Source organism: Pristiophorus japonicus, chromosome 16 (genome assembly GCF_044704955.1).
Source record: "Pristiophorus japonicus isolate sPriJap1 chromosome 16, sPriJap1.hap1, whole genome shotgun sequence".
Classification (NCBI taxonomy): Eukaryota; Metazoa; Chordata; class Chondrichthyes; family Pristiophoridae; genus Pristiophorus; species Pristiophorus japonicus.
In genome coordinates, this window is record NC_091992.1 from 96598150 (window position 1) to 96619582 (window position 21433).

Genomic DNA, 21433 nt, shown 5'->3' on the forward strand with positions numbered 1-21433 from the left:
TGAGCCTCAATATTGACACCAACACTTTGGCTGCCCGTGCTTGCAAACATCGAACCACCATCCCTATGCCACGAATATGCAGTCTACAGAGAATACAACCGCTACACCAGCAAAGACATGCTGATCCAGGCCGACTTGACCAATCTACCGTCAACCCATCTCAAATCTAGGTGGTCATTTTGGACCTTTGCCAAAGCTATTCAGTGATCAGCCTTAATGACTGATGGCGAAATGCTTGGAAGAACTGTTAACATGCCAAATGGATTCCTTATAGAGGACCCACTGTACAATCTGAAGGATCAAACCTTCCTCGCAAACAGTGGACAACCATCAACTGCCTCAGAACCGGTCGTGTTGGATGCTTCCACCTTCTCCATAGATGGAAGATTAAATCATCCTCATCATGCAACTGTAGAGCTCCTAATCACTCCTGGAGCACATCATCGAACACTGTCCTCAGAGGAAATTCGTGGCCGCTTACAAGATATCCACGCTGTTACACCGGAAGCTTTGGCCTGAATATGTGACTTAGATATTGATAATTTATTTTTTGCTACTACCATACGAAAGAAGGAGACATGATGGACTTTTGGTTTTGCGTTAGTCTGAATCAGTGAAGTTAGATTTCATAGCCAATTTAGCAATGAAAATGTAATACTGATTTCTTCAGTCATTGTTAACTTGAAAGTTTAAATAGGAAACCTATTATTCATGACTGCCTAATACTTTTCAAATAGCCTGTTTTACTCTTGTGTGTTCAACCAGAAGCTATGCACAGTTAACCAAAGCTGTAAGTCATTATTTTAGGAGTCCCAGTGCTTCATATGTGGTCACTGTACCTGATTGGGATTTTCCTTGCTGCCACCTTTAGATATTTGAATACTTGGCTGGATCTGTCTGTAATTGGGAGTGTAATTCCTACTGTACCAATTCCAATGATTTTCTTTTTGGTCTCGTACATGTATTACCAACTTTTCCTGCTCTGGCACCTGCTTCTAAGTCAGAAGATTGTGGGTTCAAGCCCCACTCCAGAGACGCAAACACAGAATTAAGGCTGGCAACTTAACGCACTACTGAGGTCAGAGATGGCATCATTTGGATGAGATGTTAAATCGAAACCCCGTCTTCTCTCTCAGGTGGATGTAAAAGATCCCATGACATTAATCAAAGAAATGCAACAGAGTGCCCCCAGTAACCTGGCCATTATTTATCTGTCAAGCAACATTACCAAAGCAGATAATTGAGTCATTTATCTATTAATGCTTGTGGGAGTCTGCTGTGCACAAATTGGCTGTCACGTTTCCTGACATTACAACAGTGATTGCACTTCAAAAATTTGAGGGATGGGCACCAGGATGTAACATTAGAAAGGAGAAATAAAGTGCTCAAAGGATTGGGAGAGGTAGAGAGCACTAAAGTAAGTAATAGTAAGGTAATAGGTGAGGTCCAACTAAGAGAGAACACGGGATGGTCTAAGATAGGTTTGTAGTGTATGTATGTGAACGCACGAAGCATAGTAAACAAAGTAAGTGAGCTGCATGCACAAATAGCCACATGGGAATATGATGATCGGGCAATAACTGAGACCTGGCTCAAAAAAGGGCAGAATTGGGTATTAAATATTCCTGGTTATAAGGTGTTCAGGAAAGTTAGGAGGTAATGTGACAGTATTGAGGAGAATGTTACAGTGCTAGAGAGGGAGGATGTCCTGGTGGGGTCAGGGGCAGAATCTATATGGTTAGAGTTAAGAAATAATAGAGGTGCCATTACACGACTAGGTGTGTTCTATAGACCACCAAATAGTGGTAAAGATATGGAAGAGCAAATTTGCAGAGAACTTACAGAGAGGTACAAGAACTATAGAGTAGTAATAATGGGGGACTTCAACTATCCTAATATAGACAGGGATCGTAATAATGTAAAGGGCAGAGACGGGGAAGATTTTCTGAAGTGTGCTCAGGAGAACTTACTTGATCATTATGTTTCCAGCCCGACGAGGGAGAAGGCATTGCTGGATCTGGTTCTGGGGAATGAGGTAGGTCAAGTGGAGCAAGTGTCAGTAGGTGAACAGTTAGATAACAGTGATCAAAGTATCATGAGGATTAGATTAGCTATGGAAAAGGACAGCGAGCAATCAAGAGTAAAAATGTTTAATTGTGGGAAGGTCAATTTCAGAGGAATGAGAACGGATCTGGCCCGGGTAAACTGGAATCAAAGATTTGCAGGCAAAACTGTAGTTGAACAATGGGCTGCCTTTGAAGAGGAAATCGTTCGGGTACAGTCGAGGTACATTTCCACGAGAGGGAAAGATAGGGCAACTAAGGTCAGAGCTCCCTGGATGATGAAACAGAAAAAGAGTGCATATGACGGATGTCAAGTTGCAAATATATCTGAGAATCAGGCTATATATAGAAAGGTCAGAGGAGAAGTGAAAAAGAAAGTAAGAGGGGCATAGAGAGGGTATAAGAATAGAATGGTAGCTAACATAAAAGATAATCCAAAGTCTTCTATAGGCATATAAATAGCAAATGAGTAGTAAGAGGAGGGGTGGGGCCGATTAAGGACCAAAAAGGAGACCTATGCATGGAGACAGAGGGTTTGGCAGAGGTACTAAATGAGGACTTTGCCTCTGTCTTCACCAAGGAGGATGACGCTGCTATAGACATAGTGAAGGAGGAGGTAGTGGAGACACTTGATAGAATAAAAATTGAGAAAAAAAAGAGGTATTAGAAAGGCTGGCTGTACTTAAAGTAGATAAATCACCAGGAATGGATGGGATAATTTGTAGGATGCTGAGGGAATTGAGGGCGGTAATCGCAGAGGTAGTGGCCATAATCCAATCCTCCATAGATAAGCGGGTGGTGACAGAGGACTGGGGAATTGCAAATGTTACACCATTGTTCAAGAAAGAGTGTAAACTACAGGCCGGTCAGTTTAACCTCGGTAGTGGGGAAGCTTTTAGAAACAGTAATCAGGGACAACATTAACAGTCACTTGGATAGGTGTGGATTAATTAAGGAAAGCCAGCAAAGATTTGTTAAAGGCAAATCGTGTTTAACCAACTTGATCAAGTTTTTTGATGAGGTAACAGAGAGGGTTGATGAGGGCCATGTGGTTGGCGTAGTGTACATGGATTTCCAAAAGGCGTTCGACACAGTGTCATGTAATAGGCTTGCTAGAAAAATTGAAGCCCATGGAATAAAAGGGGCAGTGGCAACCTGGATACAAAATTGGCTAAGTAACAGGAAACAGGGAATAGTGGTGAACGGTTGTTTTTCAGACTGGAGCAAAGTATACAGTGGTGTTCCCCAGGGATCTGTACTAGGACCACTGCTTTGCTTGATAAATATTAATGACTTGGACGTGGGTGTACAGAGCACAATTTCAAAATTTGCAGATGACGCAAAACTTGGAAGTATAGAGAACAGTGAGAAGGAGAGTGATAGACTTCACGAAGACATAGACCGGCTGGTGAAATGAGCAGATGAAATTTAACACAGAAAAGTGTGAAGTGATGCATTTTGGTAGAAAGAATGAGGAGAGGACAGAAATTAAATGGTACAATCCTAAAGTGGGTGCACGAACAGAGGCCCGGGGGTATATGTGCATAAATCGTTGAAGGTGACAGGGCAGGTTGAGAAAGCATTTAGAAAAGCTTCGTGAATAGAGGTGTAGAGTACAAAAGTGTGGAAATTATGATGAACCTGTATAAAACACTGGTTCAGCCCCAACTGGAATACTGTGTCCAATTCTGGGCACCACACTTTAGGAAGGATGTGAAGGCCTTAGAGAAGGTGCAGAAAAGATTTACGAGAATGATTCCAGGGATGAGGGACTTCAGTTATGTTGATAGACTGGAGAAGTTGGGGTTGTTCTGCTTGGAGCAGAGAAGATTGAGAGGAGATTTGATAGAGGTGTTCAAAATCATGAGGGGTCTGGACAGAGTAGATAGAGAGAAACCGTTCCCATTGGCAGAAGGGCCAGGAACCAGAGGACACAGATTTAAGGTGATTGGCAAAAGAGCCAAAGACGATGTAAGAAAAAACATTTTTACACAGTGAGTGGTTAAGAGCTGGAATACGCTGCCTGAAAGGGTGATGGAGGCAGACTCAATTTTATCTGGCAGTTGGATAAGTATCTGAAGGAAAAAAAATTGCAGGGCTAAAGGGAAAGGGCGGGGGAGTGGGACTAGCTGAGAGTCGGGCATGGGCTCCACGGGCCGAATAGCCGCCTTCCATGCTGTAACCATTCCATGATTACTTCATTGGCTGTGAAGCACAGTGGGAAATCCTGATGTTGTGAAAGGTGCTATATAAATGCAAGTTCTTTCTTTACCACATTCAATGTGCAACACCATCGTGCTGTCCTGAAGTACTCTTATTGTTCAACTGCATACTTAAGTAACATCTGCATATACTTCTTTGGAAGAAAGTAAACATTAAAAGCAAAATAAGTAGGAAATTATTTTACCAACTTTGATAAATGTGCTCATTATTCCCATAAGGGCACATTTCATAACCCATTGTTTTGATGCTTGAGAGTGATTTATTGAAGAACAGATCAACCTTATTGAAAAAATGATTTATGAAGCTATTAAAAATATTGTTAATGTTTGCTGCAAACACTTCCTCCACTTTCAAGTTGAATCCCATCCCGCAGCCATAAGCACTGAATACAGTAGGTTGACACATTTCTCAAATCGTACTTTATTCATTAAGTCTGTGCTGTTTATTTTTATTCTGGTCAGTCAATTGCATGTAGAATTTAAAGATTTTCAGATTATATTTGCATGAAGTATTTAATTGAATAGAAAACTAGTACCACATACATGCCTGTTACAAGAGTTCTTTGAGGAGAAGCTAGACGAGAGATTCTTCTGAGGATAGGAACTCAGTCCAATCTGCTTTCCATTAAGAAGTGGGCAGTGCTGGATCTTGAAAACTCTTTTATTTGGTGTAGGGGGGGGGATGAATCATTCAGTTGACCATTCGCTCCCTAGCGTTGTTACACTATTCCTCTTAACTGATATTTTTGCATTTAAATCTTTCCACATCTGCCTGATGTCAGACATGCCTTCTATGTAATCAAAGACTTCTATTCCACATCCATTTGTATTTGTAGAAAATATTATCCCCTACACACACTAATCCAGTTATCTGTCTCAATTACAGACATCATGAATGCAGCACAGATGGATAGGATGGAAGGCATTTAAAAATGAGCCTTTGCAGACCTCAGGAAAAACTGTAATTGCACAGTGCTTAGCCCTGCTTTGAGTGTTAATCTACGCATGCAGGACTCAGCAAATCATTTCAGTAACTATAGTTCATGTTATCCGTTCGATATAATAGCAGTACTGTAGACTATTGGAAGTTGGCCTTAAATGTGGATTGACAGTTGAAAGTCTGATAGCCAAACTGCATTAAAAAAAATCCTGTGTGAATGTATGGAATTGTTTTTTTAACGTAAATGATCCAGCTCGATGTGTCGTTCCTCCAATGGTATTACGTGTGCTTTGGCAGAGCAAGTCAGCCACCAGGAGTTACCATAAGTGTGACTTCAGATCGAACAAGCAAAAGATTTCATTTAAAACAAAATGAGCTATTCAAAACTTCTAACTTTTAGATTTTCCCTCCTCCTCTCCCATCGGTTCCTTCAGTTTTGCACAGTATTCCCCAGGCAAAAGAGTGAACAAGCTATCTGCTCCCAGCTCCACGATTTTGCCAGCACCCTAGCTCAGCAATGGCTCTAATTGACTTTTTACATGAGATTTTTTTTCCCCTTCACTTATCCCATCCCTGTGGCTCTCCCTTAATGCAGCACTGAAATTGCAAACTTTTCACATCGAATTTTAATGTTTTATCAAAATGTATACAGATCTTTCACACGGGTTTAGTATTCACTGATCTAGAAACCAAATTTCACTTCTAGCTTTAAGGGAGAAAGCTTTTGAAAAGGCAAACTTTAAAAGTGCTGCATTGCAGCCGGCCCTGCTGTTAAGTGCTTACAGGTGTAAAAATCTGTTATTAAGTGGGTTGAAGTGTTGCTTGACTGTCTGGTGGTTCAAAAGTTAACATTCCCCCTGCTGAGAGTTGTGGAATCTTGCAGGATAAAGGATAAGTGGCTGCCCTGAATGAACTGAGTTTCTATCATCGCAGCACTCTGTGCCCATCCTTCACTTGCTGAAAGTTGCTTGCCATCCTGACTTGACAGGTTGGTGAAACTCCACAATGTTCCTGGCGATGTCCGGGATGATGGATAGGGAATCACGCCTGGCTGTGCACCAGAACCTGTTCACACTACGCAATTGTGAAGCAACACCATCTGCCCCCAAGAAACCTTTGTAAAAGATACTGTCATCAACATTTACCACAGAAGAGAGCTCTGCAGCCTCTATTTCTTTGTTTCATTAAGCCCACACTCTGTTACTTTCCATGTTCAACTACTTGTTTTACAATGAAAGAACCAGGCCGTCGGAAAAAGTGTTGAGATTTGTGCCGCAATCTGTGGTCAAACAGTGTGTGAAAGCAGGCAGCTTCTTGGAATCCCTTCAAAATGGTTTCTTTAGTTTCAAACTGCTCTGTTCGGCTTTAGATAATATGTCAAAATCTTCCTTAATTTTTATGTGTAATATTGAATTTCCCTTGCCTTGTGTGGAACATGAGTGTGTTTATTACTTCGTAGTTATATCCACCTTAGTGAAATTAAAATGAAGATATATCAACTTAGTTTATTGTCATAAACTGTATCACTGTTCATAAATCCGCCCTGTGTACATTTTGCAGTACGTAAAGGACAGACTAAAACTCAATTAAAAAAAAACGTACATTTACACAGCATCTTTTCTGACCTTAACACATCCCAAAGCACATCACCGCCAATGATTTTTTTGAAGTGCAGTCAGTGGTATAATGTAGGGAAATAATATGTTTAAATAGTATGTTATATGGAGAACATATTATGACTGAGTAACAAGCCTGCATACAAGACTCATAAATTGATTTATCTAATAAAGCCATATAATTCTGTACTTATTTTTAAGGTACATAAGTGCATGCGGTACTAAATCTATCATCCAAAGATGTACATTAACACACACCAACTTCAGCATGGCAGTGAAGCAATTTGAGGTCACATCGAGCTCCAGACTCAAGTGGAATCTCTGTCACTTGAAGGTTTCACATTGAACTGCAGACTACAGTGTAAACACAGTCTTGTGTAGTTCAGGTTCAGGAGGTGAATGGGGTGAATGTCAGTGATAGGATGATGACATCACATATGCTCCAACTCCAGCTGACTTTTGTGAAAATATTTTTGCCCCAGCAAAATATTTTTGCCCTGTTCAACCAGCTTAATTACATCACTAACAACAAAACGTTGAATAACAGGGTCTTTGGGCTCCAAGTCATGATGTCACCACACAAACATTATGACGTTGCAATCTCCAGGGGATTCACATCACTGATTCAAAGGAACTTGGATGAGGTTTTGGGGGCACTGCTATGAATCAGCTTTCCAAACCTATAGTGAACTCAGGAGCAATTTGCTTGCCACAGTGGGGCTGTGCTGTAAAAGTCACAAATCAACAGTGATTTTAGGTCCCTTGTATTTTTAATATTTGTTTTTTCCTCCTGATAAAAGCTAGTTGCATTCCAGTACTCCACCCAAGCATGGGTCTCAGCGGTAACTGTGAACAGGCGTCCGACTGCAGGGGCTCATAGCCGATCTGGATCGTGTCCTCAACTAACACCCAAACATAGCTACTTTCACTATGGTTCGCTGGGTGGCAATGAGCAGTGCGAACAGTTCCACTGTAGCAAGCTGGCATCAGCTACCTCTGCACAAAAGGGGGATTGATCCTGGAATCTTCCTTGCCCATATGGCTCAGCTACTCACTTAGTAAACTCATCGAGATATCGGGAGAACTACCATCGGTTCCTTGAACATACAGGAACCTTTCTTGTATCACTTCAATGGAAATTAAAATTATATTTCCACAAGATAATGTTGATTTTCTTGGAGTTACAAGTATAATTTAAATATATTTTGGTATAAATAAACAAGCATGATGTACGATGAATACCTCCATTTGGAAAGTATCTATAATTCAGTTAATCACTGTTGCGTTAGTATCCAGTCAGTCTTACATATGGCAATATTTGTCATGTTCAGGCAGGTCATTAAATAGCCTGTGTAAAACACCTTCCTCTAATTTTCTATTCCAATGGCTCTTGCAGACTTGTGCTGCATTTAATTTTAGAAGCTTAAAAAGAAAACCTGTAAGTTAGCTTTAAATTGTTTTTATTGTAGGCAATTTGCAGAAAAAGAAATTAGTTAAATTCCACCATATCCACCCATCAACACGCAAATTAATATTTATCCCAACATAAACTCAAAGTATGTGGCAGATTCAGACATTCCTAATTGCAGACTAGACAGAAGTAGCTGACATAAATGTGCTCCAGTGACTTGAGTATAACAGCATGGTTGTCGGGTGGGGCTGTGCGGGGGGAGAGAGCAGGCAACCTTTCCATTTGGTATGTAGATGCTTAAGTGCAACGCTGAAATCTTAAGCAATGAAATTGTAGAACAGCATTGACTGACCAGTATTTTTTTTTCTGGAAACCTGTTGCAATTGTGTAAGCAGCATAATGTATCCAATTTGCTGATTTATGTGTTTTTTTTAAACCCTCAGTCCTCTCCATGCAGTGTCCTTTGCAATCGCCTGCAGCGTGCCTGGTCTCGCACTGTTGACCCTTGGAATTAACCCACTGACTGGAGCTTTGGGAGCCTTTAACATTTTCCTCTACACATGCTGCTACACCCCAATGAAACGGTTGAGCATCCTTAACACCTGGGTAGGCTCCGTGGTTGGAGCCATTCCCCCAGTCATGGGTTGGACAGCAGCCACTGGCAGCATTAGTGCAGGTAAGTCCTTTACACAGTCTGTCCTACAAAAGCTCGCTGGGAAATGGAAGGCTGTGCACTGAACGTACAATAGGTTTGATTTCCTACAAACTCATCGTCTGTATCAACTGTAAAAATGAAGCATCATTTTAGGATCAGCAGGAAAAGCAATATTTTGCCCACAACTGGGCACAACTGTTCATTAGTTCATGGCAGGTAGAAATAGCCAAACATTGTAGTGTTGAATAATTTAAGAGCACAACTAGATCTTGTATCAGGAATCTTTTCTTCAACCTAGAGAGTGTTCAGCACATGGATTGTACTTCCAGATAGAGCAAAAACCCAGAATCATTTATGAACCAATTAGATGCTGTAGTGGAGGCACATTGGGCCCAAGTTTCGAGCCGCGCCGAGAACGGCGCAGTCCCGACCTGGACGCCCGTTTTTCACGCCACAAAGTGCACCTAAAAAAAACTTCCGTATTCTCCAGCTCCCTGCAGGTCGTTTGCAGCTCGGCGCAGCGCAGCAGGAGCTGTAGGGGGCGGAGCCAGGTCCCTGCACTGAAAACAGTACCGGGACCTCTGCACATGTGTGCTACAGTGGGCGCGCATGTGCAGTAGCTCCAGGCGCCCAAAACTGTGTGGGAGGGGCCGAAGCACGCAGCCCCTAGCCCTGGCCCAATGGCCTCATTGGGCTGCGTGAATAAGGCTCCTCCCACGGCCAGCTCCTGCTTCCTCCCAACCCGACTCGACTCCCGCTTCCCGCCCTCCGCCTCCGGACCCGACCCGACACTGACCCGACTCCCGCTTTCCCCCCCCCCCCCCCCCCCCCCGCCGCCCCTGGACCGGACCCGACACCGACCGACTCCCGCTTCCCCCCCCCCCCCCCCCCCCGACCCGACCCCCCGGACTGGACCCGATCTGACCTCCCTCTCCCCCCGAACCGAACCGACCTCCCTCCCACCACCAACCCCGACCCGACCCAACGCCACCTACCTGTAAAATCTGGTGCTGGGGACGGGCCCTGCCCGAAGTCTCGGGCCCGGCCTGTTCAGCCTCCCTCCCCCATCTCCTTTCCCCCCCCATCTCCTTTCCCCCCATCTCCTTTCCCCCCATCTCCTTTCCCCCCATCTCCTTTCCCCCATCTCCTTTCCCCCCTTCTCCTCCTTCCTTCTCCCCCTTCCTTCCCTCTGTTCCCCCCCCTCTCTCCCTCTACCCCCCTCCTCCCCCTCCCCTCGCTGTCAGAAACACAGACACTGACAGACAGAGAATGAGAGACACACACAGACAAACAGATAGAGACACTGACAGAGACACACTGGGGGGGGGGCATCCCAGCACGCTGTTGGAGGGCTCCCGGTGCTGCAGTCGGTAAGTAGAAAATGTTTTATTTATTGATTTTTTTAAAAATTATTTCTTATAAAATTTTTTTTGATTGATTTATTGATGTTTTTATCATTTATTATTGATGATGGCTCTTTATTTGTAAAACTGAAGTGTTTAATGTTTGTAAACTTCCCTTTAAACCCCCCCCCCCATTCCCTATGCCTGATTTGTAACCTACACCTGATTTTCTAAAGTATAGACAAGGTTTTTTCGAGCGTAGAAAAATCTTCACTTGCTCCATTCTAAGTTAGTTTGGAGTAAGTTTTCACTGATGAAACTTTGAAAACAGGTGTAAGTGGCCGGACACGCCCCCTTTTGAAAAATAAATTCTGTTCCAAAGTGAAACTGTTCTAACTGACTAGAACTGGAGCAAACTAAATGGCGAGAATTCCGATTTCTAAGATACTCCGTTCTACACCAGTTGCTCCTAAAAATCAGGAGCAAATCATGTCGAAACTTGGGGTCTTTATAGGGTCATTCTGGATGGATGAACTAAGGATAGCTGAATGGCCTTCCTCATCCATAATTATCTTGTGATCTGTTGGGAATCACACAGACATGCATTTATTTCAGTAAAATAAGCAGTATTGCAGAAAATGGTTACTAGTTTGTATTCATTTAGCCATATTTTTAAAACTGAATAGAGTTAGGTGGCTGTACTCCATAATCATAGATCCACAGTTAGCACGGTTGTAGCTTCTGAGTGCTAGGTTGGGTGTTCGGTGTGCATGAAACAGCCAACTGTTTTATGATTTAAACCAAATAGTTCACATTCGAATGGTTATACCAGATGTCATTGGGCCTCTGTTCCTGTGAGGATCACCATGATTGTTCACTGACTGGACATCCCATGATTGTTTCTAAACGTGCCTATTTCCTGCCTCGAGGTTTAATTGGGTAAAAAAAAACAAAGTCTGCGGCTATTGAAATGAATCAATAGTTTCCTGGCACGAATTCAAATCGTAGCATGCACTTGACCCACTTGTTGCTAAATGTCACAATCAGTGCTGGACCAAATCTAGGGAATTGGGCGAGACACAAATTAAAGGCTTATAACAAATGCACAAACCACCCAGCATACTGATCTAAGGTGGTCCCAGTGGACACATGATGGCCCTTATCATTAATTGTTAATCAGATAAAGAGATTTTCTCGTAGTGGGTGGTGGCTCAGCAGAAGAGCACGAGACAGTGTGCAGCCTTGGTGGCCTGCGATCACTGGTATTCCAGTGAGCACGGTTTTACTACAGACATTAAAGATACACAAAGTTGCAGCAGTTTTCAGTCATGGAAAATAGCATTGCTTTGCCTAAAGTATAATGAAGAAGGACCTTCTGCCCGGTCTTGCCATTAGTTGCCAATAATCACATTCAAACTCTAATGTTTGTTGCAGAGTGAATACAACATGGATTCAGATTTGGGGCAGATTCATATCTTGCATATGCTGTGACCCCAGGAGCTCTATTTAAATTGTGTGGGCAATTTTGAGTGGAGCTGCCTGCATTTAAACCACTGGCTCTCAGCAAGACGAGCTCCCTCAATAATGTGTATAAACATTTTTTTAAACAATACATTTTGTTTCCACTAAAACTACCAGAACTGACAGCAAATGAAGGGGAGGAACATGGATTATGAATCCAGCTAATGTTCAAAATATGTGTTTGAATTCGTGCTTGCTATAAAATGAAATAAATGTGATAAAGTAATATCAAACTGCTACTAATTCAGCAGATACAATATTTTTTTAATTCAAGATTAAATTTCAGCTGATTTTGCTCACATTCCACTTCATATGATGCTATAAGCATAGCATTTGGAGTATAATCACTTCACTCTGAAACCACAAGCATTTTCCTTCGCTGTGCTCTGTAATAGGTTGACATCAGAATAAGTGTTATATAAACTGCTACCTCATGTGGCCTCACCATGATGGCCTTTGAGCTACCTAGCAACAGCGAAGCCAGCTGAATGCTGTTGGAAGTATCTGACATATTGTAGCCTTTGACACATTTCCAAGTGAAACTAGCATATGCAATTCATAATCTGTCATCAGAGCTGCCCTGCTCCGAGACTGTAATGTAAACAGGGCAGCTTCAGGCTCAGTCAACCCCACTGACCAGATAGTCATTCCATCTGCTAATGTAAACAGGGCTAATGACTCTTATGCATCCTGTCACTTCCGTGCTGTGAGCTGTAAAGAGGAAAGTCAAAGAGTAATCACAGAATATTATTTTTATCCCTTGAGTGAGAAGAATTATAATCACTGACTGAGGCATCAAGTTCTTCCTCAATCTATAGTATTCTATGATTGCTCAAATATTCTATTTCTGCCAATTTTTAAAAATTGTTTCAAAAAAAGTGTTACTTAAGACTATATAAACTAGAATTCCGTTAGTACTCCATGCATTTCTGAGGTGACTTGTGTCCGCTCTGAAATATTTGGCTACCAGAATTGGAAATTGTACCAGGGGAAAATTTAAATTGGGTTGTTACAGACCTAAATTAATAGATTTCTAAAGCTGGTCACAGAACTAGTTAACACTTTAGACTCCATAATTACAGACCTGTCATAGCTCCAATACATTAGAAACAGGTTTGTACTTTGCTGCAACGTATTGTATTAGTTTCATTACAGACCTTCACAATGCTTTCATGGCAATATTAAACTATTAATGCTGGGTCTATGACCACTAGAAAAATATATTTGGGATTGTGCGAGTCACCATTTAAAAAAAATCTATGTCCCTGCTTAGGGAATTTTCAATATTGGTGACTAAAGGGAGGATAAAATTAATTCTGTGTTTTAACATAGAAACATAGAAAATAGGTGCAGGAGTAGGCCATTTGGTCCTTCGAGCCTGCACCACCATTCAATAAGATCATGGCTGATCATTCACCTCAGTATCCCTTTCCCGCTTTCTCTCCATACCCCTTGATCCCTTTAGCCGTAAAGGCCATATCTAACTCCCTCTTGAATATATCTAACGAACTGGCATCAACAACTCTCTTCGGTAGGGAATTCCACAGGTTAACAAACTCTGAGTGAAGAAGTTTTTCCTCATCTCAGTTCTAAATGGCTTACCCCTTATCTTTAGATTATGTCCCCTGGTTTTGGACTTGCCCAACTTCGGGAACATTCTTCCTGCATCTGTCCAGTCCAGAATTTTAATATGTTTCTATGAGATCCCCTCTCACCCTTCTAAACTCCAGTGAATACAGACCCAGTCAATCCGGTCTCTCCTCATATGTCAGTCCTGTCATCCCGAGAATCAGTCTGGTGCACCTTCGCTGCACTCCCTCAATAGCAAGAACGTCCTTCCTCAGATTAGGAGACCAAAACTGAACACAATATTCCAGGTGAGGCCTCACTAAGGCCCTGTACAACTGCAGTAAGACCTCCCTGCTCCTATACTCAAATCCCCTAGCTATGAAGGCCAACATACCATTTTCCGCCTTCACCACCTGCTGTACCTGCATGCCAACTTTCAATGACTGATGTACCATGACACCCAGGTCTCGTTGCACCTCCCCTTTTCCTAATCTGCCGCCATTCAGATAATATTCTGCCTTTGTGTTTTTGCCACCAAAGTGGATAACCTCACATTTATCCACATAATACTGCATCTGCCACGCGTCTGCCCGCTCACCTAACCTGTCCAAGTCACCCTGCAGCCTTTTAGCGTCCTCCTCACACCGCCACCCAGCATAGTGTCATCTGCAAACTTGGAGATGTTACACTCAATTCCCTCATCCAAATCATTAATGTATATTGTAAATAGCTGGGGTCCCAGCACTGAGCCCTGTGGCACCCCACTAGTCACTGCCTGCCATTCTGAAAAGGACCCGTTTATCCCGACTCTCTACTTCCTGTCTGCCAACCAGTTCTCTATCCACATCAGTATACTACCCCCAATACCATGTGCTTTAATTTTGCACACCAATCTCTTGTGTGGGAGCTTGTCAAAAGCCTTTTGAAAGTCCAAATACACCACATCCACGGATTCTCCCTTGTCCACTCTACCAGTTGCATCCTCAAAAAATTCTAGAAGATTTGTCAAGCAGGATTTCCCTTTCATAAATCCATGCTGACTTGGACCGATCTCGTCACTGCTTTCCAAATGTGCTGCTATTTCATCTTTAATAATTGATTCCAACATTTTCCCCACTACCGATGTCAGGCTAACCGGTCTATAATTACCTGTTTTCTCTCTCCTGCCTTTCTTAGAAAGTGGTGTTACATTAGCTACCCTCCAGTCCATAGGAACTGATCCAGAGTCGATCGACTGTTGGAAAATGATCACCAATGAACCACTATTTCTCGGGCTACTTCCTTAAGTACTCTGGGATGCAGACCATCAGGCCCTGGGGATAGCGGCCTTCAATCCCATCAATTTTCCCAACACAATTTCCTGCCTAATAAGGATTTCCTTCAATTCCTCCTTCTCACTAGACTCTCGGTCCTCTAGTATTTGCGGAAGGTTAGTTGTGTCTTCCTTCGTGAAGACAGAACCAAAGTATTTGTTTAACTGGTCCGCCATTTCTTTGTTCCCCATTATAAATTCACCTGAATCTGATTGCAAGAGACCTATGTTTGTTTTCACTAATCTTTTTCTCTTCACATATCTATAGAAGCTTTTGCAGTCAGTTTTTATGTTCCCAGCAAGCTTCCTCTCATACTCTTATTTTCCCCCTCCTAATTAAACCCTTTGAAATCCTCTGCTATATTATAAAATTCTCCCAGTCCTCAGGACCTCCTATTGGTATAGCTGTGACACAAACCTAGGCAAAATGTTGATATTTTCCCAAAGCTTGCCATTAGATCTTCTGTTCATGCTTGTTTTAATTCCCTTGCCAGCTGACATATATTACTTTTTATCTTGCCTATGCCACACTACCCCACATTGCACATCAGTCCCCACACAAAGGATAGTTGTATCTCTGTCCAGGTATAGCACAAAGATCAGCCTAGACTGAAGCTGCATTTGGTTTTCCCTCCCTCACGAGGCAGCAACACTTTGCCTCAGCTTTGTGCTTACTCTGAAGGGCCGATTGTTAGCTTGCTGTGTGTGGAATTGAGTGCAGACCCTTGTACTGTATATAACTAATATAATGATGCATATCATGCCATAAAATTGCCCCAGGTCCTTATATTTTTATTTCCACCATTTACATCTATAAACATTGCTATCTTATTGCTTGCTTAATGAATTTTAAAACCAATTGATACAGTACACGATTTTATGATCATTCTCAGTCATTTGTGACATTTTAAGTAGATTAAATCTGATGTAATAAGGATCAAATGTGAAATTGACCTCTAGCTACTGAGGATTTTATAAATAGATTATTGCAGTCGTCCAACTACATGAGACAATGAACTTGGACACTTACCTTTGAGAGATGTGTTCAAGTCAGGCAGACAAAACAAATATTCATTGTTGTATTAACAAAGTAAAGTCCTTCCTTATAATCGTGAGCAAGAACGTTCTACCATGTTTTGAAGATGTAAGGGTGCTGGTGTAGTAAGATTCTCTGACGACTCCCTGGAGATGGAACTACCTTCGTCATTCATTTCTACATTTTTACCCTTACTGGCAATAGTTACAAAATGTGGCATGCTCACTTAGTGCTCATAGAAACATTTGTATTGAGGAATAAGTCAACATAGCAGCACCAGATTGTGGTACCTGATGTCCTTGCAGGTGCCAGTGAGAGGGACAAAATAGAAGGGAAATGCTGCATTGTCATCGTGCACTGTTGAGATTCCTCCAGCATCTGAGACTATTTTGCTAAAAAATGATAATATGGATCAAAAATTTTAACAATTCATAGTCCATTCACATCTATAGTTCTTTTAAGCACTGTAATTTTATTCCATACTTGTTTTCTCTGGTTTTCACGTAGATAGTACGCGTTGTTAGCCAGTGCCAAACCCAATTTGTAACTGGACACTGAAATGTGTGAAAGGTGATTTCCCTATCACTTTAACCACAAGATTGGGAAATCTTGTGCAAGGAATTGTGTGTAAAAATTTGTTTAGATATATTTGCTGTGTAGAAGACAAACTTCATGGAATGTAATCATTTTGGGAAAGTAACAAGAGTTTGTCATTGTTTGAAATCTTATACTCATCTCCCTATCTCTTTTTTAGGTGCCTTATTATTGGGAGGTATCCTGTATTCCTGGCAGTTCCCACATTTCAATGCTTTAAGCTGGAACATTCGAGAAGATTACTCGCGAGGCGGCTACCGCATGATGTCGGTCACACATCCCGCACTCTGCAAACGGGTGGCACTCCGCCACTGCATTGCTCTCATTGGACTGTCAACACTGTGTCCTGTCTTTGACGTAACTACATGGACTTTTCCACTCATTTCACTCCCAATCAACTTGTATATCAGCTACCTCGGCTTTCGATTTTACAGGGACTCAAGCCGCAGCAGTGCTCGAAAACTTTTCTTCTGCAGCCTCTGGCATCTCCCTATGTTATTACTCCTCATGCTGACCTGCAAGAAATCTCTAGTTGGAAATGAAGACGTAGCTCATCACAAAGTTAAAACAGAAATGCAAGCATAACATTTGTTTTTATTAAGAAATCTTCAAAAGGTGGCAAAGACTATTTCTGTGTAATGTTACTGTGGCCCTATTAAGTGGGATGCACTGATTTTGTTCCTGAAAGTTATATGGTACGATATGTGATTCTGTAATGTTAGATGAAAGTTGGTTTCTTCATTGTCATAGGAACAGGAGTAGGCCATCCATCCCCTCGAGCCTGCTCCGCCTTTCAATTTGATCATTGTTGATCTGTACCTCAACTCCAGTTACCCTTGACCCTTACCTGACAAAAATCTATCAATCTCAGTCTTGCAATTATCCCAGCATCCACAGTCTTTTGGGGGAGGGAATTTCAGATGTTTACTATCCTTTGTGTGAAAAAATGCATCCTGATTTCCCTCCTAAATAGCCTTGCTCTCATTTTAAGATTATGTCCCCTTGTTCTTGATTCGCCCATTGGAGGAAACGGTTTATCTGTATCGACCCCATTGAATCCTTTTAATATTTGAAATACCTCGATCAGTTCAGCCCTCAATCTTCTAAACTCAAGGGAATACAAGACAATTTACATAACTTTCCTCATAATTGAACCCTCAAGCAGGTCCCACATTTCCAACTCCCACATTGTGTCCATAAAGCCATATTGTGGCTTCTGATCCTGTAATGTGTCCCTTAATGTTACATTTTGGCCTCCGATCCTATAAGGTAGCCCTTAAAGTCACATTATGTTTACACTGCAATAACAAATTAAATTGCTACTAATGCGTTTGAATACAAGGGAAAATTCTGACATACTGTCCAGAATTTCAGGAAAAAATAATGGACAGTGATTTGCACAACAAATGTGTGTTCTTAAAACTCCTTGTAAGATATGTTATTCAGATGTGTCTTCCAGAAAAAAAATAATAAAAATTCTCCCAGAATTGTGGCAGTTCATTTAATTGCACTTTGAAAGCACTCCAAAACATGAATCTGTTAGAGGAACTTTGAAACTTCGAATCATACCCTAAAGCATGTTCAAGGCAAAAGTTTGCAGTTAACAGTCACACTTTTGTTCAGAAGTGCTGTGACAGTTTATATCGTAACATTAAAATTATTTTTTCCAGTATTGATTTAGAATTATTATTTCACGTCCTTGTGCCTGAAATGCATTCTTCCCACATTGTAAGTCTGGCTTAACGACAGTCAGCAATTGATGTTGCTGAATATGTCCTCCGAAACTGATAGTTCAGCATCTTCCAGATCTCATGTTGAGAGTTACATTATGGAACTATGTAAAAGGAATAATATCTAAATCACAGCCCATGTTGTCACCTGGTTTATTTATTGTACCAGTACACTATGATACTTTTAATTCATCGTCTCAAATTGCTACCACAAGGGACAGACCTATAACTACCATTCCATCACTTCAGTGAAGCTCAGATTGTTTCTGCACAGTTAGGAAAGTCACCATCTATATATAGTACAATTGCATATTTCAAGTGGATGTAAAACAAAAAATGTACACATTCATCATCACACTTTACTAAAATTCTAGTAACAATGCAGTCGAATGCAAAAAGTGATTTTTTTTCATAATTATGTCCGAGTAGCTGTATTAGAAATGAAAAATGTGGTTAAAATGTAAAGTAATCCTCCAGTTATTATTCACTGCCACTTTTGACCTACTATAAATGATTCATGTGATTAAAAGACTGGAATCAGAACATAAATGTATTAAGCAAATGAAATATTTGATTTATATTGTCATGATTTTTTTTAATGTCCATAATAAATGAGTAAAACAGAACAAAATGATCAGCAGTCACATTCTGCTTTTTTGCAAAGTAGGGCAAGGGGAATTATAGTGTATAAAGTTTTATTGTAGCACTTAAGCGCCAATGTGAATGTGTAATCCAAACCATTGTTAGAACTGCACATTGGAGGCTTTTTTAACAGAATGGTTAAAAAAATGTTGCCTAAATCTTGATGCTCCTGATCAGATATTAGACTATCTAAAGTCATGTCTTTGTACAAATATGTTGATCAAAAATAAACTAAATGGTCTATTTTATTTGTATAATTACTAGTAGATTTCGTATTGAGTCAGAGGGCAAAGTGCATTTCTCCACTTGAAGGATTTGGAAAGAAGTTTGTAAGAGGTCTCTTTAGAGTTCGTGAAGTAAGTGTTTTGATTTATTCCAGCAAAATAAATAAATATTTTCTTCACTCATTGCAGGTGGATAAATATTTTTTTTACACTCATATACCACAGTTACATAAATATGTCGCAAAGTACTACAGGGAGAAGCTGTACTTTACCCTTACTATCCATCAGTTTAGGACGTGGATTTTAGAGGGCGAGTCAAACAGCGCACACAACTCCAGAAAATAAACTAATTTGCATCTTATTTTTACAAACATCTCTGCAACTGTATCATAGTACAGAAGGAAGCAAGCCTTCACACCTGTACCAATGCTAGCTCTGAAACTAGACTGGTCTAATGTAATCCTATCCCCTGGATCTTTCCTCATCTATTATATTCTTGTACTTAGTACATAATGTTAGCATTCAGTACTTAATGTTACTAAAAATGTTCTACTTAAAATGTATAATGTCAGGACTTTTAGTCGGAAAAACCCTTCAAACTAGAATAATGGTACAGTCCTTCTAGAATTCTCAATTTTTTTGTTGCTGGTTGTTTGAGTTCTGAGATATGTAAATAAAACTATTATAACCATTTGCGTACCCAACGTAAACACGGCTGCCCATCCTAACTTGCACCAAGTCCCGCTCACCCATCACCCCTGTGCTCGCTGACCTACATTGGCTCCCGGTTAAGCAACGCCTCGATTTTAAAATTTTCATCCTTGTTTTCAAATCCCTCTATGACCTCACCCCTCCCTATGCTTTAATCTCCTGCAGCCCCACAACCCCCCGAGATATCTATGCTCCTCTAATTCTGCCCTCTTGAGCATTCCTGATTATAATCACTCAACCATTGGTGGCTGTGCCTTCTGTTGCCTAGGCCCTAAGCTCTGGAATTCCCTGCCTAAATCTCACCACCTTTCTACCTCTCTTTCCTCCTTCAAGACACTCTTTAAAACCCTTCTCTTTTACCTGCCCTAATTTCTCCTTATGCAACTCGGTGTCAATTTTGTTTTAGCTCATAATGCTGTGAAGGGCCTTGGGACGTTTCACTACCTCAAAGGCACCATTTAAATACAAGTTGTTATTTAGAATATATTACATTGCAAAATATAAAAAATAAATGTCAAATTTTCATTTGTCACAACTAACATGCTGCATTTGTTAAATAAACATCCCACTGAAGATAGTAACCTACATCTTAACAAAGTTTCCTCAGGAAAAGTTGAAAATGTCAGTCTTCACTGGTTAATGCTTTTATACATAAACATTTGAATTGCTTAAAATGCTCCTAAAATGGTTTCTTGAAGTATTGGTCTTCAATAATCTATAGAGGATGAGCCAGGTCTTAAAACTATAAGCTTAGTGCACTCTGCAAGTTGGAGTTTACTGCCTATTTAATCTCTTCAGTTGCTGTTGGGAGGTCCGGGAAGTCCCATGAACTTCAACCTCATCTTTCTCAAAGAGACACAAACCTCCAATGGAAAATGTGTTAAAAGTCTTTCAAACACAGAAAATGCAAATATATATATGTTAGTTTTGGCATTTTCTTGTAAATTGCACATTTTTTATATTAAGCTTGTTAGTAAATCCTCATCTTACTGGAAAGACTAAGACGGTTAAAGTGTTGTGAATCTTTGGAATTCTCTCCCCAAAGGGCTGTGGATGCTCAGTCATTGAGTAAGGCAGAGATCGATAGATTTTTCGATGCTAAGGGACTGGAGAGATGGGGATAGTGCGGGAAGGTGAAGATGAGGCAGAAGATCAGCCATGATCTTATTGAATGGTGGAACAGGCACGAATGCCCTACTTCTATTTCTTATGTTCTTATGGCAGCTGAAAAAATTTTGAAAAGTATTTGTGATGATTTGGATTCTGCAGACTCTTCATGCTTGGTTTACTATTTTCATATCTCCTTGGTAATTCCTCACTGGTAGCTTTGTATTTGCATATGATTCCTGCATTCCTACATCTTTGGTTGTGATTTGTCACTGCCTTGGTTCAGTGGTAGCGTACTCCCCTCGAAATCACAAGGTTGTTTCAAGCCCCACTCCAGAGACTCTTGCACATAATCTAGTCTGACGCTTCAGTACAGTACTGAGGAAACACTGTACTGTTAGAGATGCCATCTTTTGAATGAGGTGTTAAACCAAGGCCCCTGGCAGCCCGCTCAGGTTGATGTAAAAGATCCTATGACACTATTCGGAAAAAGAGCGGAGGAGTTTTCCCAGGTAATCCTGGTCATTATTTATCCCACAACATACATCACTAAAAACAGTTTATTTGGTCATTATCTTATTGTTGTTTGTGGGAGCTTGCTGTGTGCAAATTGGCTGCTGTGATTCCTATATCACAACAGTGACTACACTTCAAAAGTACTTTGATGGTTGTAAAGCGCTTTGGGAAGTCTTGACATCATGAACATCATCATCTTAGGCAGTCCCTCGGAATCGAGG

At 41.0% G+C, this 21433-nt stretch overlaps 1 protein-coding gene across 1 annotated transcript in view; it reads left to right on the top strand.

Moving 5' to 3' along the window:
- Positions 1–19061, top strand: part of cox10 (cytochrome c oxidase assembly factor heme A:farnesyltransferase COX10) — a 40437-nt gene extending 21376 nt beyond the window's left edge. Inside the window, exons 3-4 of the mRNA XM_070858178.1 lie at positions 8696–8928; positions 16443–19061. Coding sequence (XP_070714279.1) covers positions 8696–8928; positions 16443–16867 — 658 coding nt within the window. The 3' untranslated portion in view covers positions 16868–19061. The remainder of the gene's footprint in view (positions 1–8695; positions 8929–16442) is intronic.
- The last annotated feature ends 2372 nt before the right edge of the window (positions 19062–21433 follow it).